The sequence below is a fragment of the Hyperoodon ampullatus genome, assembly GCF_949752795.1.
Source record: "Hyperoodon ampullatus genome assembly, chromosome: 4".
Taxonomy (NCBI): domain Eukaryota; kingdom Metazoa; phylum Chordata; class Mammalia; order Artiodactyla; family Ziphiidae; genus Hyperoodon; species Hyperoodon ampullatus.
Window position 1 is genome coordinate 137,615,832 of NC_136917.1, and position 19,939 is coordinate 137,635,770.

Genomic DNA, 19,939 nt, shown 5'->3' on the forward strand with positions numbered 1-19,939 from the left:
TGGTCCAGTCTAATAGCAGAGGTATACACTAAATGGTTTTTCACGTTGCTTTCAACTTTATGAATATGTATAGAAAAATGTTTATTTAAGAGAGAAAGAGACTGAGAGCGGGGGGGGGGGTGGGGGGGAGAGAGAGAGGAAGAAAGGAAGGAAGGAAGGCAAGGAGGGAGGGAGGAGGAAAAAGGAATAGAGTCGTGTTCTTTCCAGGGCTGTTGAGATGGAAACTTATAGTGAAAGCAGCAGCTGCACGTGGGATTTGGATGAAAGGAGGCGCTACCTTGGAGCATTCTTTTCAGAGTCACTTTGTTGGTTTTCATTTAGGGTTTTGCTTTTATGAAAGCATGAGATGTCATCAGTGGACAGGCTCTCAAAAACTTACTTGACTTCACGGCAGTCAAAGAGCCTTCTTCCCTTTCCCCTAGTTTCTGATCCCTAAAAGCAGTTTATAGGGTCTTAGTTCCTAAATCTGACCCTCTCTTCTCTTGGGGTCTTTAGCCTTTCTAACTGCCCTGTGTAGGGAATACTTTGTGTTTAAAATGATTGTTCTGGGCTTCCCTGGTGGCGCAGTAGTTGAGAGTACGCCTGCCGATGCAGGGGACACGAGTTCGTGCCCCGGTCCGGGAAGATCCCACGTGCCGCGGAGCGGCTGGGCCCGTGAGCCATGGCCACTGAGCCTGAGCGTCCGGAGCCTGTGCTCCGCAACGGGAGAGGCCACAACAGTGAGAGGCCCACGTATCGCAAAAAAAAAAAAAAAATTGTTCGACCTGTTTAAACTTCTAGTTTAACAAGGGAAATTTAAAATAGAATCAGGAATTAGAATTAATATTGCTATTACTGGTTACTGTCATGGAAAAGTGGTTACAAAACAACCTAGTAATGATAAAGTCAATAAAAATGTATGTTTCTTCTTCTATCTTATTAAAGTGAGTCATCCATGGAAAGTTGTCATAAGGGAAATTTTTGTAAATCAAAATGTAAGTACCGGGCTTCCCTGGTGGCGCAGTGGTTGAGAGTCCACCTGCCGATGCAGGGGACACGAGTTCGTGCCCCGGTCCGGGAAGATCCCACGTGCCGTGGAGCGGCTGGGCCCGTGAGCCATGGCCACTGAGCCTGCGCGTCCGGAGCCTGTGCTCCGCAACGGGAGAGGCCACAACAGTGAGAGGCCCACGTATCGCAAAAAAAAAAAAAAAAAAAAAAAATTGTTCGACCTGTTTAAACTTCTAGTTTAACAAGGGAAATTTAAAATAGAATCAGGAATTAGAATTAATATTGCTATTACTGGTTACTGTCATGGAAAAGTGGTTACAAAACAACCTAGTAATGATAAAGTCAATAAAAATGTATGTTTCTTCTTCTATCTTATTAAAGTGAGTCATCCATGGAAAGTTGTCATAAGGGAAATTTTTGTAAATCAAAATGTAAGTACCGGGCTTCCCTGGTGGCGCAGTGGTTGAGAGTCCGCCTGCCGATGCAGGGGACACGGGTTCGTGCCCCGGTCTGGGAAGATCCCACATGTCGCGGAGCGGCTGGGCCCGTGCGCCATGGCCACTGAGCCTGTGCGTCCGGAGCTTGTGCTCCGCAATGGGAGAGTCCACAACAGTGAGAGGCCCATGTACTGCAAAAAAAACAAAACAAAACAAAACAAAACAAATGTAAGTACCATTGACCTTAACAGTATACAATCACTTCAAGAATTGATAAAGCAAACTTATGATACTCAATGTTTGTATTGAAATTTAATGGAATAGATTCCATTATTACTCAATAATTTTCCTTCCCTCTAATCCACATGAGCAAAGTCTACTAGTTGTTGCTGGACGTGTGACTCTCTTCTGTCTCCTGCCAGGTATAGTGTACATTGTTGCCCTTGCCTTTGGGCTGGTCCATCGACTTGTTCTGGCCCATAGGTTGTTCACAGGTGTGAAACAAGTAGAAGCTTGAAATGTGTGAGTGTGATTAGACTTGCTCTCTTGCACCTCTGCCATCACCATGAGAAGAGCATAACCTAGGTAATCTGTTGGTTCCCAGAAGGATGACAGACATGTAGGGCAGATCTGGATTCAGTTTGCAACTTGGGGCCAAGCCCAGTCTACTCCAGCTTAGATCAGGCACAGACACATTAATAAGAATAAATGATTGCTGCTTTAAGCCACAGAGTTTGGAATGGATTTGTTACTCAGCATTGTTGTGGTAATTGTTGACCGACACAAACAGTAAAGGAAAAATAAATCAATAAAGACAATGCAAACAGTCCACCAGACCATTGCTGGTATACACTAGAAAACTGTGAGTTTCTTGAAAAGAAAACTTACTACAAAAGTCACGAACTTTATACCTACAAAGATGCCTTCATGCCCTCATGGTAGCTCCCATTTTGTCACGCTCAACATATGCCTTGTAAGATGAAAAAACAGTGTGAAATCAAACTTTTACAAAGTAAGATTCTTTACATCTGAATGGTTACGTCTCATAGTGTCTTGGAAATTATACCAAAATGTTAAAAGTATTTATCTCTGAATGTTGGTATTATGAATGTTTTAATTTTTTTCTCCTTATTTTTAAATTTTTAATAATTATGAGGATTATTGGCATTTTAAAAATTTTAGTTTATTTTAAACAAATTTAGCCCGAGGTTCAAACTACAGATTTTGAAGTGATCATTTGTTTTCCCGTGGAAAGTCCAGAACTAACAACAACAAATAGATGGAAAGCAAACATTGTTACACTTCCATAAATGAGGTGTTTATTTTACTTTTACTCTACTTTTCTCAACTCTAAAAGAAAAGATTTCTTTTTAAAATGAACTTCTTCAGTAAACCCTACTTCTAGGGGCCATTTAGATACTGCTTATCTGACATTGGTGGAAGGCTCTGTAGTAGGGGTATACCTTACTAAAACTGAGCAGGACCCTTTGGGGCCTTCCCAGGGACAGCCCACCCCCCCACACAAAATCCCCCACCTCTTTCTTTCCTTTTTTTTTTTTTTTGGTACGCGGGCCTCTCACCGTTGTGGCCTCTCCCGTTGCGGAGCACAGGCTCCAGACGCGCAGGCTCAGCGGCCATGGCTCACGGGCCCAGCCGTTCCATGGCATGTGGGATCTTCCCGGACCGGGGCATGAACCCGTGTCCCCTGCATCAGCAGGCAGACTCTCAACCACTGCGCCACCAGGGAAGCCCCCCCCCAACATCTTATTTATAGAAAAGTTTTAGCCTCCTAGACCTTTCCCGAGTTCCAAAGAGCAAATTTAATTTAAAAAGTGAGAAAATGAAGAAACAAAGGAAAGCAGTCAAGTAACATAAAATAATAATAGTTTATCCATAAAACAAAGTCAAAAGACATTTAGTTCCTCCTCAAGGGCCATAGATAATATCCTGAGCCATATCTTTCAGTTGTTTTGCAGATATGAAAGCCCCCATCAGGTGGAAGAAGTTAACTGCTGACCACCAGCATGTAGACCCCAGACTGGTTGGAACCAGAAAGTTGACGATGTTGACTCCCGATTACCTCACCACCAACCAATCAGAAGAGTGTTCACAAGCTGATCAGGCACCCTGCCACCCTCTCCCTCATCTTACCTTTAAAAACCCTTCCCTGAAATCCATCAGGGAGTTCAGATCTTTTGAGCATGAGCTGCCCATTCTCCTTGCTTGGCCCTACAATAAACATTGTACTTTCCTTCACCACAACCTGGTGTCAATAAATTGTTTCTGCTGTGAGTCACGTGAAGGGACATAAGTTTGGTTTGGTAACATTACCAGGGTTCAGGAACAAGGACTTTCTCATCCATATAAAACTCCCCACCCCCTTTCATCCAATGGTATTTTAGGGCTGTTGTTATCTACCCCTGTGGGCACTGACAGGGGTCACTTGTGATCCTCAGGCACAATGCTATGGAGAAGGAATCTACCCAAGGTTACAGAGGGGAAGTTCAGTTAGCATTACCCCTGTGATGAGGCAGCACATTCTGCTTATACAAGTGCAAGCTTGTCAGCTCACTCAGGTCCAGCTCCTTGGACCCCCAATTACACCTGTGGCTGCAGGTCTTTGCTGTTGCAACTTTCCTCCTTCCTTTCAGGGTGACTCTAAGGGTGGCTCTCTCTCCAGGTCTTACTTCTTCCCAAGTTCATCATCCTCTCTTCTCTCTCTTCTAATCTGAACCCAAAGTATTTTGGATTTTGCCTCATTTTGCTTTTGGTTCTGGTTTAATGAGAAGGTGGGGGAAAATTCTGCTCTGCCTCGAAATACCTTGGTAAGTCTAGAATCCTCTCTAGTTCCCTAAGGCTTAGAACCTTAGAAACCAAAGCCAGAAAAACATTTTCCTCTGCTTTATCTTTTCACATCCCTCCCCAGAGACAATGCACACTCAGTGGTCTAAAAAATACTTGAAAATGTTGGGTGGGAAAGAGAGAGGAAAAAAGTAAAATAAATTAATGGTGCTATAGATAGAGAAGCAGATAGAGCTATCTCGCTACATTTAATAAATTAATGGGCATATTATCCCCTCATAATTATTATTTTTCTGGACTAGTTTTTAAAAGACAGTGTTTTGCTTTCTTCTTCTAGAAAGGTCTAAACTTCATCCACTAGGCTGCTATTTCCTCAGCCAGGAAGGGTCAAGGGACTGCTGGAATTAACTATTTTAGAAAACATGCAGCCAACACATTCCATCAAGCCTCACACCCTTAGCTTTTACTGCAGCCTTAACTGATCAAAGCATCCACCTTCTCGTGTACTATCATTTCTTCATGATTCACAGGTTTTCTTTCCAGATCCCTCCTCTCACAACTCTCCTCCCTCTGAAACAGTGGCCTCCCTCTCCCCTTTCTATGATAAAGAAATCCCCTTTTACTTTAATTTTTTCACTGAAAGAGACCTTCAGTGGAAAAGGACTTATCTCTTCACTGATATTATCTTATCCTATTTTAACCCAATTCCAGCTTTCCTGGAAAGACACCACAGCCTTTCTGCAGCACCTAAAAATCTCCTCACACTCCAAGCCCAAATCCTTTTGCTTTTCCTGTTGCTTTTAGATCCACATTGATTAACACTCATCTAGAAAGCCCAGTTTCTTTGACTTGTTCTGTCTCTTCATATAATGTGACTTTTACTTTTATTTAATAAATTATTGCAACTGTGTCAGACACTCTGAGGAAAAGAAAACCTTATGATGTCCTACCCATTACCCAGTCTTTTTTTTTTTTTAATAAATTTATTTCCTTCCTTCCTTCCTTATTTATTTATTTATTTATGGCTGCATTGGGTCTTCGTTGCTGCAGGCGGACTTTTTCTCTGGTGGTGGTGAGCGGGGGCTACTCTTCATTGCGGTGCATGGGTTTCTCATTGCGGTGGTTTCTCGTTGCAGAGGACAGGCTCTAGGCGCACGGGCTTCAGCAGTTGTGGCTCGTGGGCTCTAGAGCACAGGCTCAGTAGTTGTGGTGCATGGGCTTTGTTGCTCTGCGGCATGTGGGATCTTCCCGGACCAGGGCTCAAAACCGTGTCCTCTATATTGGCAGGTGGATTCTCAACCACTGCACCACCAGGCAAGACCCCAGTCAGAAATTCTTAACAAACAGATTTGAATATAAGATGTACCTATGGGGGCTTCCCTGGTGCAGTGGTTGAGGGTCTGCCTGCTAATGCAGGGGACACGGGTTCGAGCCCTGGTCTGGGAGTATCCCACATGCCGCGGAGCGACTGGGCCCGTGGGCCACGACTAGTGAGCCTGAGCGTCTGGAGCCTGTGCTCCGCAACAGGAGAGGCCACGATAGTGAGAGGCCCGCGTACCGCGATGAAGAGTGGCCCCCGCTTGCCACAGCTAGAGAAAGCCCTCGCACAGAAACGAAGACCCAACACAGCAAAAATAAATAAATAAGTTTAAAAAAAAAAGCAAAAGAAAAAGAGAAATGGTCATATAATTACCAAAAAAAAAAAAAAGATGTACCTATGTTCAAGCTTTTGTTACATACTTCCTCACACTTCACACATCTCTTTTTCTCAGCACCAATTTTTAAGAAATAATCATTTTTCCCCTGAATATTGTTTGTCTTTTGTGGGCTTCATCATATACCATTTGAAAGCATGATCAAAATAGTTACATTTGCACACGGCCCCCACCGGACCCGTGCAGCCGCTTCGCCCCTTGCTTTGGACCTCGGGCCTCACTTCTCCTCCAGATGGACCCCAAGTGCTCCTGCCCCACTGGCGGCTCCTGCAGCTGCGCTAGCTCCTGCACCTGCAAGGCCTGCAGATGCACCTCCTGCAAGAAGAGCTGCTGCTCCTGCTGCCCCGTGGGCTGCGCCAAGTGTGCCCAGGGCTGCATCTGCAAAGGGGCCTCGGACAAGTGCAGCTGCTGTGCCTGATGTCACGGAGAGCCTGCCCCAGGTGTCAACAGAGCAACCAGGACAAACCTGCATTTTACCGTTTTTCATACAAGCTGACCTGACGCTACATTCCTTTTCCTATGAAATATGTGAGTTGTAATAAAAGTTGTTGACTATTTAAAAAAAATAGTTACATTTATGAATACTTTTATTTGGGCTTGTTTGTTTGCTGAAGGAGGAATTAACAGTACATCTCTAAGTGTCCAATAACTGCCAAAGAAAATATTTTCCTAGTTGAATTCATCTAGAGTTCTCCATCTAGCATAAAATATTTTATAAAGAAATGTGCCAACAAAATACTGGCCATGTAGTCAATACAGTTAACCAAGGTCACTTAGCATAACTCTATATGCTTGGGGTGAATATAATGAATTTTGAAAGAGATGGTCTCTGGAATTAAACAACTAAAAGAGAAATACTTGTGTCATACAAGTATGTGTATACGTAAGCAGGGAATAAAGACCAAGAATCAAACTGAAAGAGAAGTTCTTACATTTGGGGTGGTGAAATTGCAGCAATTTCTTTGGAGTGGAAGCAGGAGGACCTTCCACAGCAAGGGCAAAGCTCCGTGTGTTCAGTGTGGACACATGACCTAAGCTTTGAAGAGCTCTTCGTTCATCATCAGTAAGCTTATCACATGCCCATTTACCGCCATCTCAGTAAGCAAACTTACAGTAACATCTGTGAGTTAAATTCCTCTATATACATCTGGTAATATCTTTTTTTTTTAATTAATTAATTAATTAATTTTTGGCTGTGTCGGGTCTTCGTTGCTGCACACGGGCTTTCTCTAGTTGCGTTGAGCGTGGGCTACTCTTTGTTGCAGTGTGCGGGCTTCTCACTGCGGTGGCTTCTCTTGTTGTGGAGCACGGGCTCTAGGCACATGGGCTTCAGTAGTTGTGGAGCGCAGACTCAGTAGTTGTGGTGCACAGGCTTAGTTACTCTGTTGCATGTGGGATCTTCCCCGATCAGGGATCGAACCCGTTTCCCCTGCATTGGCAGGCAGACTCTTAATCACTGCACCACCAAGGAAGTCCTGGTAATATTTTTAATCCCTGTCCATTGAATGATGGTTTATTAGGCTGTAGAATTCTAGTTTGAGGGTTGTCAGCTTGGAAGATGTTATTTCTCTACTGCCTGTTCTCATGGCAAATGAAGAAAAGTCTGCAATAATCTAGTTGCCTTTCATTGCAGGTTATGTGCTTTTCCTCTCTGGTGGATTCCAAGATATTCTTTGTGTCTTTAGTATCTTGCAATTTCACTGTGGTGTACGTAGGTATGCGTTTATTCTTATGGAGTTTGCTCAGCGCTTGGAGTACTTCCTGTATCTGAAAAGCCTAGGTGTGAAAATGTTACCCCAAAAGATCTTTCTGTTTTTTAACTTAAAGATGTTTTATTTGGAAACAATTCAAACTTAAGTTTGAAATTGAGCAAATGAAAGAAACAGTAGCACCCATAATACCCACACACCCTTTACCCTGATTGTTAATATTGTTATTATTTTATGAAATTTGCATTGTCATTTTTTCTTTCTATCAATATATATCCTAACTTTCAGTCCTTAGACCTAGGTCTTATAGCAACCTGCAATGTGATGCTTGGCTCTGTGCTTGGTGGGGGCAGGGAATTACTTTCTATTATTCTAATTCAGCTGTGTATTTAAAAAGAATCCTCTATCATACTTTATCTATTATTTCTGTATGTTTGGAATAGTAGTGGGTTCTTCCACATTAATAAAACTTTAAACATCAACTTCTCAATATAAATTTTTAAAATTGCAGTAATTTTAGAAAAGATTGCACAGGGTCAAAAATAGTATTATTTTCCTTCCTGTTTACTTTGTTAGCATTATTACATTTTGTGTTTATGAGGAGAGTCTGCAATCCAAAAAGAGCAGAAAGGACGAGAGATGTGAGATTCTTTTCCCTCTTGTTCTCTACATACCAGGAAAGAATGTTTATATATATATATATATAAATATAAAAATCTATCTATCATCGATCTATCTATCTATCTATCTATCTATACCCCATATTAGTTCTTTAAGTTTACTAAAACAAATACCACAGACTGGGCAGCTTAAACAACAGAATTTATTTTCTCACAGTTCTGGAGGCTAGAAGTCCGAGATCAAGGCATCAGCAGGATTGATTTCATTCTGAGGCCTCTCTCCTTGACTTGTAGATGACCATCTTCTCCCTTTGTCCTCATGGGGTCTTTTCTCTGGGTGCATGCATAGCTGTGTCCAACTTTCCTCTTCAAATAGGAACATCGGTCCTATTAGTTCAGGTACCACCTATATGAGCTCATTTTCCTTAATTACATCTTTAATTACATCTTTAAAGTCCCTATCTCTAAATACAGTCACATTCTGGGGTTCTGGGGGTTAGCATTTCAACACATGAATTGGGGAGGAGGGGCATAATCCAGCCTGTAACATACCCTGTATATCCTACAACCTATCCATATTATTTATCTGATATACATAAATATACATAATCCCTTGATTAACTTTCTCACTCTAGTGATAATTGAAGGAAAAGCTTCAGGTGACTATCCCTTTTGTATGAGTAAGAATTCTGTCTGCCCTTAACATAAGAATGAAATAGAGAGAAATCCATTTAGGCAGCAATATGAAAAAATTCAAAGTCAAGATTTCGGTGTGATACCATCCTTTTTTTAAGGGGTCAAATGTTAGCATATGTGGCATGCCATAATGAGACAGAATTTTTCAAAGGTGTATTTCAAAGCCAATTATACTGGCTCACCTTCTCATACCTCCAGCACTCACCTAGCACTCAGTTGGAGAACTGAGCTAAAAATCAGGCTTTTCTGTTTCAGCAGGGTTGCATAGAATCTGACCTTAATCCTGAATTTCTACTCTGTAATACCTTGTTTGCAAACTGAGCCACACACTCATTCTTTTTCTTTTTAGAAGGTCAACTCGATACTTTTTTTAAAATAATAAGATAAGAGTAGAGATCTTGGGGGAAAAAATAACTGGCAAGGCAAAGCAAAACCATTCATTCATTCCTTTATTCAGTTGTTTATGAACAAACTTGTTTGCTTCATTATTAATACAGCCTCTTGGGGATTAAGTAGATATTCTTTTGTAAATATCCTTCAGTCTTTCACAAGTATATATAGTTTAACTTTCCAGTAGTAAACTATAAATTCTCTGAGAAAAGGTCTGTAATTTCTTTCTTTTGACTCCCTTATAGCAATTGGTAAGCATGCACAACTAATTGAATGTTTATAACAACTATCACAGATTAATAATTCTTTCAGTAAATATTTTCCATCATTTTCTGATTTCCAGGCCCTGTGGTATGCTCTGGGGAATGCAGAGATTAATGCATTCCCTACCCTAAAAAGGATTTCTTGGAAAGAGATGTAAAAAATAAGTTTTGTAAATGTTGCAGACACTGTAATAGAAATCTCAAAAGGAAATAGTTAATGTAGAGGCAAAGTGCTCAAGCTCAGATTCACGTTGCCTAGATTTGAATTCTGGTCTCACCACTTACTTCTTTTATGAGTTTAAGCAAAGTTCTTAAATTCTTTAAACCAGTTTCCTCATCCTTAAGACAGGGATAATAAATAATACTTATCTTATAGGATTATTATGAGGGTTAAAAGCAATTATGCACAGATTAAATTTCCTCACTGCCTCACATTGCCAATGTTATTCTTTCTCAACAATAAAATGAGAAAAAGGCGATTTATCTCTGAGGAAAATTTCCTGTAGGTGGTTTGCAGGGAGGTCTGGAAGATTTCAAACCCAGCGATATTAATGGCAAAGAATAAAATTAGTTTAAATAAAATATTTTAAACAATTTTTCTAAATAGCAAGAAATTCAATAATCATTGATAAAAGATAAACAATTGAAAAAAATTATTAGACTAATATGCAGCCAATAAATAGGTCACTTTTTTTGTTGTTGTTGTTGTTTTTAATAGGTCACTTTTTAAACTTACAAATGATTAAGAAAACAGTGAAGAGCCCAATATGCAGAAGGGTAGATGGTATGAATAAGTACACATATCCCCCACTTTTCTAAAGTTCACTTTTTGCCACTTCTCTTTTACAAAAGATTTACAGTACTACCTGCTTTTTCACTAACTGGAAGAAATCTAAAGAGGATTTTCACTTTTGTAAAAAAAAAAAAAGAAGGGAAAAAGAAAAAAATAGGCTTCAGCGTTGGTTTTGCTGAGAGCCGTTATAGAAGCATAGCGCAGCCCATCAGCGAGACTGGTATCATTAAGCTCCTTCCACACTCAACATCTCAGCATCAAGCCGCCAATAGCTTCCAACTTTGTCAGTGAGCATCTGTGCTTTACCTCGATTTACTTTGTGTGTCCATTAGCAAGATCTCTCTTAAGGTAATTGCATTGATTTATGCCATTTTGGCTTAGGAAAGGTTTCATTTTATTTTTGGAAAGCTTGGGAAACCCGTATAACATAGAAAAAGAGAGACAACAGAGAAAGAGAAGCAAATTACCAATGAATGTGTGAAAAGATGCTCAGCCTCATTGATAACTCAAGGTATTCAAATCCAAATAGCATTGGACTGCCAGTTATCAACTAATAAATTGGCAAAGCTTATATCTGGTAATATCTAGGTTGTCAACTACGTGGTTGGGAACCAGGGCTATGCTCACACATAATCTTAGAGAGTGTGTATACTGATTAAATCTTTTTGGTGTGCAATTTAGTGGCATCAACCAAAATTAGCAATATATATTCTCTTTGGTAGAGCAAACCCTGTGATATATGTACAATAATATATGCATAAGGATTGTTCATTGCAGTGTTTTTTGCAAGGGCAAACTGGAAATAATCTAAATAACCACTGATAAGAGATTGGGTAAATAAATAATTGTACATCTGAATGATGCATTATGCAATAACTAAAATCATGGGTAGAGATATATGCTGTTATGAAAAGGGATCTAAGACATATTAAATGATAAAATCAAAGTTTATGAATAGACAGTACATATACTAGTATAGTACACTACTTTTTTTTTTAACATCTTTATTGGAGTATAATTGCTTTACAACGGTGTGTTAGTTTCTGCTTTATAACAAAGTGAATCAGCTATACATATACATATATCCTCATATCCCCTCCCTCGTGCCTCCCTCACACCCTCCCTATCCCACCCCGCTAGGGGGTCACAAAGCACCAAGCAGATCTCCCTGTGCTATGTGGCTGCTTCCCACTAGCTATCTATTTTACATTTCGTAGTGTATATATGTGCATGCCACTCTCTCACTTCGTCCCAGCTTACCCTTCCCCTTCCCTGTGTGCTCAAGTACATTCTCTACGTCTTTATTCCTGTCCTGCCCCTAGGTTCTTCAGAACCTTTTTTTTTTTTTTTTTTTTTTAGATTCCATATATATGTGTTAGCATATGGAATTTGCTTTTCTCTTTCTGACTTACTTCACTCTGCATGACACACTCTAGGTCCATCCACCTCACTACAAATAACTCAATTTCATTTCTTTTATGGCTGAGAAATACTACATTGTACATATGTGCCACATCTTCTTTATCCATTCATCTGTCAATGGACAGGTTAGGTTGCTTGCATGTCCTGGCTACTGTAAATAGAGCTGCAATGAACATTTTGGTACATGAGTCCTTTTGAATTATGGTTTTCTCAGGGCATATGCCTGGTAGTGGGATTGCTCGGTCGTATGGTAGTTTTATTTTTAGTTTTTTAAGGAACCTCCATACTGTTCTCCATAATGGCTGTAACAATTTACATTCCCACCAGCAGTGCAAGAGGGTTCCCTTTTCTCCACACCCTCTCCAGCATTTGTTGTTTCTAGATTTTCTGATGATGCCCATTCTAACTGGTGTGAGGTGATGCCTCATTGTAGCTTTGATTTGCACTTCTCTAAAGATTAGTGATGTTGAGCAGCATTTCATGTGTTTGTTGGCAATCTGTATATCTTCTTTGGCAAAATGTCTATTTAGGTCTTCTGCTCATTTTTAGATTGGATTGTTTGTTTTTTTGATATTGAGCTACATGAGCTGCTTGTAAATTTTGGAGATTAATCCTTTTGCAGTTGCTTCATTTGCAAATATTTTCTCCCATTCTGAGGGTTGTCTTTTCATCTTGTTTATGGTTTCCTTTGCTGTGCAAAAGCTTTTAAGTTTCATTAGGTCCCATTTTTGTATTTTTGTTTTTATTCACATTTCCCTAGGAGGTGGGTGTAAAAGGATCTTCCTGTGATTTATGTCATAGAATGTTCTACCTAAGTTTTTGTCTAATAGTTTTATAATGTCTGGCCTTACCTTTAGGTCTTTAATCCATTTTGAGTTGTGTGTGGGTTTATCTCTGGGCTTTCTATCCTGTTCCATTGATCTATATTTCTGTTTTTGTGCCAGTACCATACTGTCTTGATTACTGTAGCTTTGTAGTATAGTCTGCAGTCTGGGAGCCTGAGTCCTCCAGCTCAAGATTGCTTTGGCTGTTCGGGGTCTTTTGTGTTTCCATACACATTGTGAAATTTTTCATTGTAGTTCTGTGAAAAATGCCATTGGTAGTTTGATAGGGATTGCATTGAATCTGTAGATTGCTTTGGGTAGTAGAGTCATTTTCACAATGCTGATTCTTCCAATCCAAGGACATGGTATATCTCTCCATCTGTTTGTATCATCTTTATTTTCTTTCATCAGTGTCTTATAGTTTTCTGCATAAAGGTCTTTTGTCTCCTTAGGTAGGTTTACTCCTAGGTATTTTATTCTTTTTGTTGCAATGGTAAATGGGAGTGTTTCCTTAATTTGTCTCTCAGATTTCTCATCATTAGTGCATAGGAATGTGAGAGATTTCTGTGCATTAACTTTGTATCCTAATACTTTACCAGATTCATTGATTAGCTCTAGTAGTTTTCTGGTAGCATCTTTAGGATTCTCTATGTATATTACCATGTCATGTGCAAAGAGTGACAGCTTTACTTCTTCTTTTCCAATTTGGATACCTTTTATTTCTTTTACTTCTCTGATTGCTCTGGCTAAAACTTCCAAAACTATGTTGAATAATAGTGGTGAGAGTGGACAACTTTGTTTTGTTCCTGATCTTAGAGGAAATGGTTTCAGTTTTTCACCATTGAGAACGATGTTGGCTGTGGGTTTGTCATATATGGCCTTTATTATGTTGAGGTAAGTTCCCTCTATGCCTACTTTCTGGAGGGTGTTTATCATGAATGGGTGTTGAATTTTGTCAAAAGCTTTCTCTGCATCTATTGAGATTATCATATGGTTTTTCTCCTTCAATTTGTTAATATGGTGTATCACATTGATTGATATGCGTATATTGAATAATCCTTGCATTCCTGGGATAAATCCCATTTGATCATGGTGTATGATCTTTTTAATATGCTGTTAGACTCTGTTTGTTAGTTTTCTGTTGAGGATTTTTGCATCTACGTTCATCAGTGATACTGGCCTGGAGTTTTCTTTCTTTGTGACATCTTTGTCTGGTTTTGGTATCAGGGTGATGGTGGCCTCATAGAATGAGTTTGGGAGTATTCCTCTCTCTGCTATATTTTGGAAGACTTTGAGAAGGATAGGTGTTAGCTCTTCTCTAAATGTTTGATAGAATTTGCCTGTGAAGCAATCTGGTCCTGGGCTTTTGTTTGTTGGAAGATTTTTAATCACAGTCTCAATTTCAGTACTTGTGATCAGTCTGTTTATATTTTCTGTTTCTCCCTGGTTCAGTCTAAAAAGGTTGTGCTTTTCTAAGAATTTGTCTGTTTCTTCCAGGTTGTCCATCTTATTGGCATATTGTTGCTTGTGGTAATCTCTCATGATCCTTTGTATTTCTGCAGTGTCAGTTGTAACTTCTCCTTTTTCATTTCTAATTCTATTGATTTGAGTCTTCTCCCTTTTTTCTTGATGAGTATGGCTAGTGGTTTATCAATTTTGTTTATCTTCTCAAAGAACCAGCTTTTAATTTCATTGATCTTTGCTATCATTTCCTTCATTTCTTTTTAATTTATTTCTGATCTGATCTTTATGATTTCTTTCCTTCTGCTAACTTTGGGTTTTCTTTGTTGTTCTTTCTCTAATTGCTTTAGGTGTAAGGTTAGGTTGTTTATTTGAGATGTTTCCTGTTTCCTGAGGTAGGATTGTATTGCTATAAACTTCCCTCTTAGAAGTGCTTTTGTTGCATCCCATAGGTTTTCGGTTGTCATGTTTTCATTGTCATTTTTTTCTAGGTATTTTTTAATTTCCTCTTTGATTTCTTCAGTGATCTCTTGGTTATTTAGTAGCATATTGTTTAACCTCCATGTGTTTTGTATTTTTTACAGACTTCTTCCTGTAATTGATATCTAGTCTCATAGTATTGTGGTTGGAAAAGATACTAGATACCATTTCAATTTTCTTAAATTTACCATGGCTTGATTTGTGAACCAAGATATGATCTATCCTGGAGAATGTTCCATGAACACTTGAGAAGAAAGTGTATTCTGTTGTTTTTGGATGGAATGTCCTATAAATATCAATTAAGTCCATTCATTTAATGTGTCATTTAAAGCTTGTGTTTCCTTATTTATTTTCATTTTGGATGATCTGTCCATTGGTGAAAGTGGGGTGATAAAGTCCCCTACTATGACTGTGTTACTGTCGATTTCCCCTTTATGACTGTTAGCATTTGCCTTATGTATTGAGGTGCTCCTATGTTGGGTGCATAAATATTTACAATTGTTATATCTTTCTCTTGGATTGATCCCTTGATCATTATATAGTGTCCTTCTTTGTCTCTTGTAATAGTCTTTATTTTAAAGAAGTCTATTTTTGTCTGATATGAGAATTGCTACTCCAGCTTTCTTTTGATTTCCATTTGCATGGAATATCTTTTTCCACGCTCTCACTTTCAGTCTGTATGTGTCCCTAGGTCTGAAGTGGGTCTCTTGTAGACAGCATATATACAGGTCTTGTTTTTTTTTTTTTTTTTTTTCTGTGGTACACGGGCCTCTCACTGTTGTGGCCTCTCCCGTTGCGGAGCACAGGTTCTGGACGTGCAGGCTCAGCGGTCATGGCTCACGGGCCCAGCTGCTCTGCGGCATGTGGGATCCTCCCAGACCGGGGCACGAACCCCTGTCCCCTGCATCAGCAGGCGTACTCTCAACCACTGCGCCACCAGGGAAGCCCCAGGTCTTCTTTTTGTATCCATTCAGCCAGTCTATATCTTTTGGTTGGAGCACTTAATCCATTTACAGTTAAGGTAGTTATCAATATGTGTGTTCCTATTACCATTTTCTTAATTGTTTTGGGTTTGTTATTGTAGGACTTTTTCTTGTCTTGTGTTTTCTGCCTAGAGAAGTTTCTTTAGCATTTGTTGTTAAGCTGGTTTGGTGGTGCCGAATTCTCTCAGCTTTTGCTTGTCTGTAAAGGTTTTAATTTCTCCGTCGAATCTGAATGACATCCTTGCTGGGTAGAGTAATCTTGGTTGCAGGTTTCTCCCTTTCATCACTTTAAATATGTCTTGCCACTCCCTTTTGGCTTGCAGAGTTCTGCTGAAAGATCAGCTGTTGACTTTATGGGGATTCCCTTGTATGTTATTTGTTGTTTTTCCCTTGCTGCTTTTAATATTTTTTCTTTGTATTTAATTTTTGATAGTTTGATTAATATGTGTCCTGGCGTGTTTCTCCTTGGATTTATCCTGTATGGGACTCTCTATGCTTCCTGGACTTGATTGACTATTTCCTTTCTCCTATTAGGGATGTTTTCAACTATAATCTCTTCAAATATTTTCTCAGTCCCTTTCTTTTTCTCTTCTTCTTCTGGGACCCCTATAATTTGAATGTTGGTGTGTTTAATATTGTCCCAGAGGTCTCTGAGACTGTCCTAGTTCTTTTCATTCTTTTTTCTTTATTCTGCTCTGCAGTAGTTATTTCCACTATGTTATCTTCCAGGTAACTTCTCCTTTCTTCTGCCTCAGTTATTCTGTTACTGATTTCTTCTAGAGAATTTAAAATTTCATTTATTGTGCTGTTCATCATTGTTTGCTCTCTAGTTCTTCTAGGTCCTTGTTAAACGTTTCTTGTATTTTCTCCATTCTATTTCCAAGATTTGGTATCATCTTTACTATCATTACTTTGAATTCTTTTTCAGGTACACTGCCTATTTCCTCTTTATTTGTTTGGTCTGGTAGGTTTTTACCTTGATCCTTCATCTGCTTTGTGTTTCTCTGTTTTCTCATTTTGCTTATCTTACTGTGTTTGGGGTCTCCTTTTCACAGGCTGCAGGTTTGTAATTTCTGTTGATTTCGGTGTCTGCCCCCAGTGGGTAAGGTTGGTTTAGTGGGTTGTGTAGGCTTCCTGGGAGGGTACTTTTGCCTGTGTTCTGGTGGATGAGGCTGGATCTTGTCTTTCTGGTGGGCAGGACCAGGCCCAGTGGTGTGTTTTGGGGTGTTATGATTTTATTATGATTATGATTATGATGATTTTAGGCAGCCTCTCTGCTAATGCGTGGGGTTGTGTTCCTGTTTTGCTAGTTGTTTGGCATTGGGTGTCCAGCATTGTAGCTTGCTGGTCGTTGAGTGCAGCTGGGTCTTAGTGTTGAGATGGAGATCTCTGGGAGAACTTTCACCATTTGATATTATATGGAGCTGGGAGGTCTCTGGTTGACCAGTGTCCTGAACTCAGCTCTCCCACCTCAGAGGCACAGGCCTGACACCTGGTCGGAGCACCAAGACACTGTCACCCACATGGTCCAGAAGAAAATGGAGAAAAAAGAAAGAAAGAAAAAGATAGAATAAAAAGAAATAAAGTTATTAAAATAAAAATTTTAAAAATTATTAAAAATCCAAAAATTAAAAAGTATTTAAGAAAAAAAAAAGGAAAGAGAGAAGAGAGTCACCAAACCAAAAAGCAAATCCATGAATGCTAACAAGCTCTAAAAACTATACTTAAAAAACAAAACAAAACCAGAAAACAGACAGACTGAACCCTAGGATAAATGGTAAAAGCAAAGCTATACAGACAAAATCACACAAAGAAGTATAAACATACACACTCAAAAAGAGAGAAAAAGGAAAAAAAATCTAAATATATAAAAAAAAGGAAGCGAGCAACCAAATTAATAAACAAATCTACCAATGTAAATAAACTGTAAACTAAGATAAACATAAAATCAGAAAACAGTCAGTCTCATACAGCAAACCGTAAGTCTAAAGTTGCTCCTAACGTCCACTGCCTCAGTTTTGGGATGATTCGTTGTCTATTCAGGTATTCCACTAATACAGCAGCAGCTTTAGCGTCTCATGCCCGTCTCTGGGGTCCGCGCTGATAGCCGCAGCTCACGCCCATCTCTGGAGCTCGTTTAGGCGGTGCTCTGAATCCCCTCTCCTCGTGCACCCCGTAACAATGGTCTCTTGCCTCTTAGGCAGCTCCAGACTTCTTCCTGGACTCCCTCTCGGCTAGCTGTGGTGCACTAGCCCCCTTCTGCCAGTCCTCTCCCTGAGATCCGACCGAAGCCCGAGCCTCGGTTCCCAGCCCCCATCCGCCCTGGTGGGTGAGCAGACAAGCCTCTCGGGCTGGTGAGTGCTGGTCGGCACTGATCCTCTTTGCGGGAATCTCTCCGCTTTGCCCTCCGCACCCCTGCTGCTGTGCTCTCCTCTGTAGCTCTGAAGCTTCCCCCTCCGCCACCCGCAGTCTCTGCCCGCGAAGGGGCTTCCTAGTGTGTGGAAACCTTCCCTTCTTCACAGCTCCCTCCCACTGGTGCAGGTCCCGTCCCTATTCTTTTGTCTCTATTTATTCTTTTTTCTTTTGCCCTACCCAGGTACGTGGGGAGTTCCTTGCCTTTGGGAGGTCTGAGGTCTTCTGCCAGCATTCAGTGGATTTTCTGTAGGAGTTGTTCCATGTGTAGATGTATTTCTGATGTATTTGTGGGGAGGAAGGTGATCGCGTCTCACTCCTCCATCTTGAAGGTCTCCCCGTACACTACATTTTTGGAAAAGGAAATGTCACATACAAGGACAAAGAAATTATTAACAGCACCTTCCTCTGTGCAATAGTGTAAGTAGGGAAGAGGGGCACATTTATTTCTCATTTTAAATCCAATGAGTTATTTAAATCTAATGTCATTGCATTTGTTATGTTTATGATAAAATGAATAAACAATGAAACACAATTTTTATGAATAAATTAAACATATAATACAATTCTAAAAAGTTAGAAATCATTGAGTTGAGATTAGACTATAAGAAACTTATGTCACAACTTTTAACTAAACTACATCCTTTAGCAACCCAATTCTTTCTGAGAAAATTTAAAGCTTCATCTTCTAGACTTCAAGTAATTCTTTGGTATTTGGCTGTTTTCCTGTCCAAACTGCTAACTCTTCCCTCTGGCAGGTTAAGCCTTTTTTTCTTAAAAAAATAAATTATTTTTTTCTAGGCGCATTTCATAGGGTTTTTGTATTATATCTGCTTCTTCTTTTTTTTTTTTTTTTGACGGTATGCAGGCCTCTCACTGTTGTGGCCTCTCCCGTTGAGGAGCACAGGCTCCGGATGCGCAGGCCCAGCGGCCACGGCTCACGGGCCCAGCCGCTCCATGGCATGTGGGATCTTCACGGACCAGAGCACGAACCCGTGTCTGCTGCATCGGCAGGCGGACGCTCAACCACTGCGCCACCAGGGAAGCCCTGCTTCTTTTTTTATCTGATTTGTCTTTATCCTTTTGGAAAGGTTAGTCCTGATTAACCTCTTTCTTCAAAATTTTTCTCAGTTCTTTTGCTTTTTGCTTTTTGGCTTATAATCAGAAATCAATTTCTGATTTGTTTTGTCCTGGACATGCTTAATGGAAGTTCCAGCAAGCTAAATAGGATGTTAATTAAAAGTATAAACCTTGCGAAACCCTAATATGGAGGCTCTAACCCAAAGACACTTTCAATAGTTGATGTGGCCCTCCAGTCGTTAAAAGCGGCTATTTTTCTTTTGAATTGCATTACCTTTAATTCTGAAAATTGAATGTTATAGAGCACCAGGCAAACTGCTGTGACTAATTATATTACTCATTGCTGAGTGATGTGACTTCTTCCTCAAAGCTAGGCTTTTTAGGGAAATTGCATGATTAGGTCCCTAGGTGTTTTGGCTTGTTCGGGAATTCATGTTGGCCCTCCAGGGAGCTAATGTGTCTTTAATTATTTACAGGTTCACACAACACCCTTTATAAATATAAGCACATTAGCTCAGTATCTAAATAACAGTAACATGAAACATGGCAGACACAGTGCAAAGAACTAGTAGAAGCTAATGAAAACCCTGGAGCTGCGACCTCTATGTCACATCCTGTAGCTTTCTGTCAGTATTTGGTTGACAATTGTAGACCTTGGTGCCTGTGTGTAGTTACATATGTTAGACCCTTCTGAAATGTAGGGGCCTTCTAAATTTCTATAGAGGAGACTGAAGCAAAGTGCCTCTACCATATACTTTGATATCTTTTAGGTGAGAGCCAAATTTGTTTAAGGGAACTCATCTGCTGGTTTTAAAGTAGTGTTTAAAATTATGGGAGATAACCAAGTGAAGACAAGGACAAAGGG

The 19,939-nt window shown here is 39.9% G+C and overlaps 1 protein-coding gene across 1 annotated transcript; it reads left to right on the forward strand.

Moving 5' to 3' along the window:
• Positions 1 to 6,160: 6,160 nt before the first annotated feature.
• LOC307052891 (metallothionein-1E-like) lies at positions 6,161 to 6,403 on the forward strand. Its single transcript, XM_079704061.1, has one exon. The coding sequence runs from the start codon at positions 6,174 to 6,176 to the stop codon at positions 6,357 to 6,359; it is 186 nt and encodes a 61-aa protein (XP_079560187.1). The 5' UTR covers positions 6,161 to 6,173; the 3' UTR covers positions 6,360 to 6,403.
• The last annotated feature ends 13,536 nt before the right edge of the window (positions 6,404 to 19,939 follow it).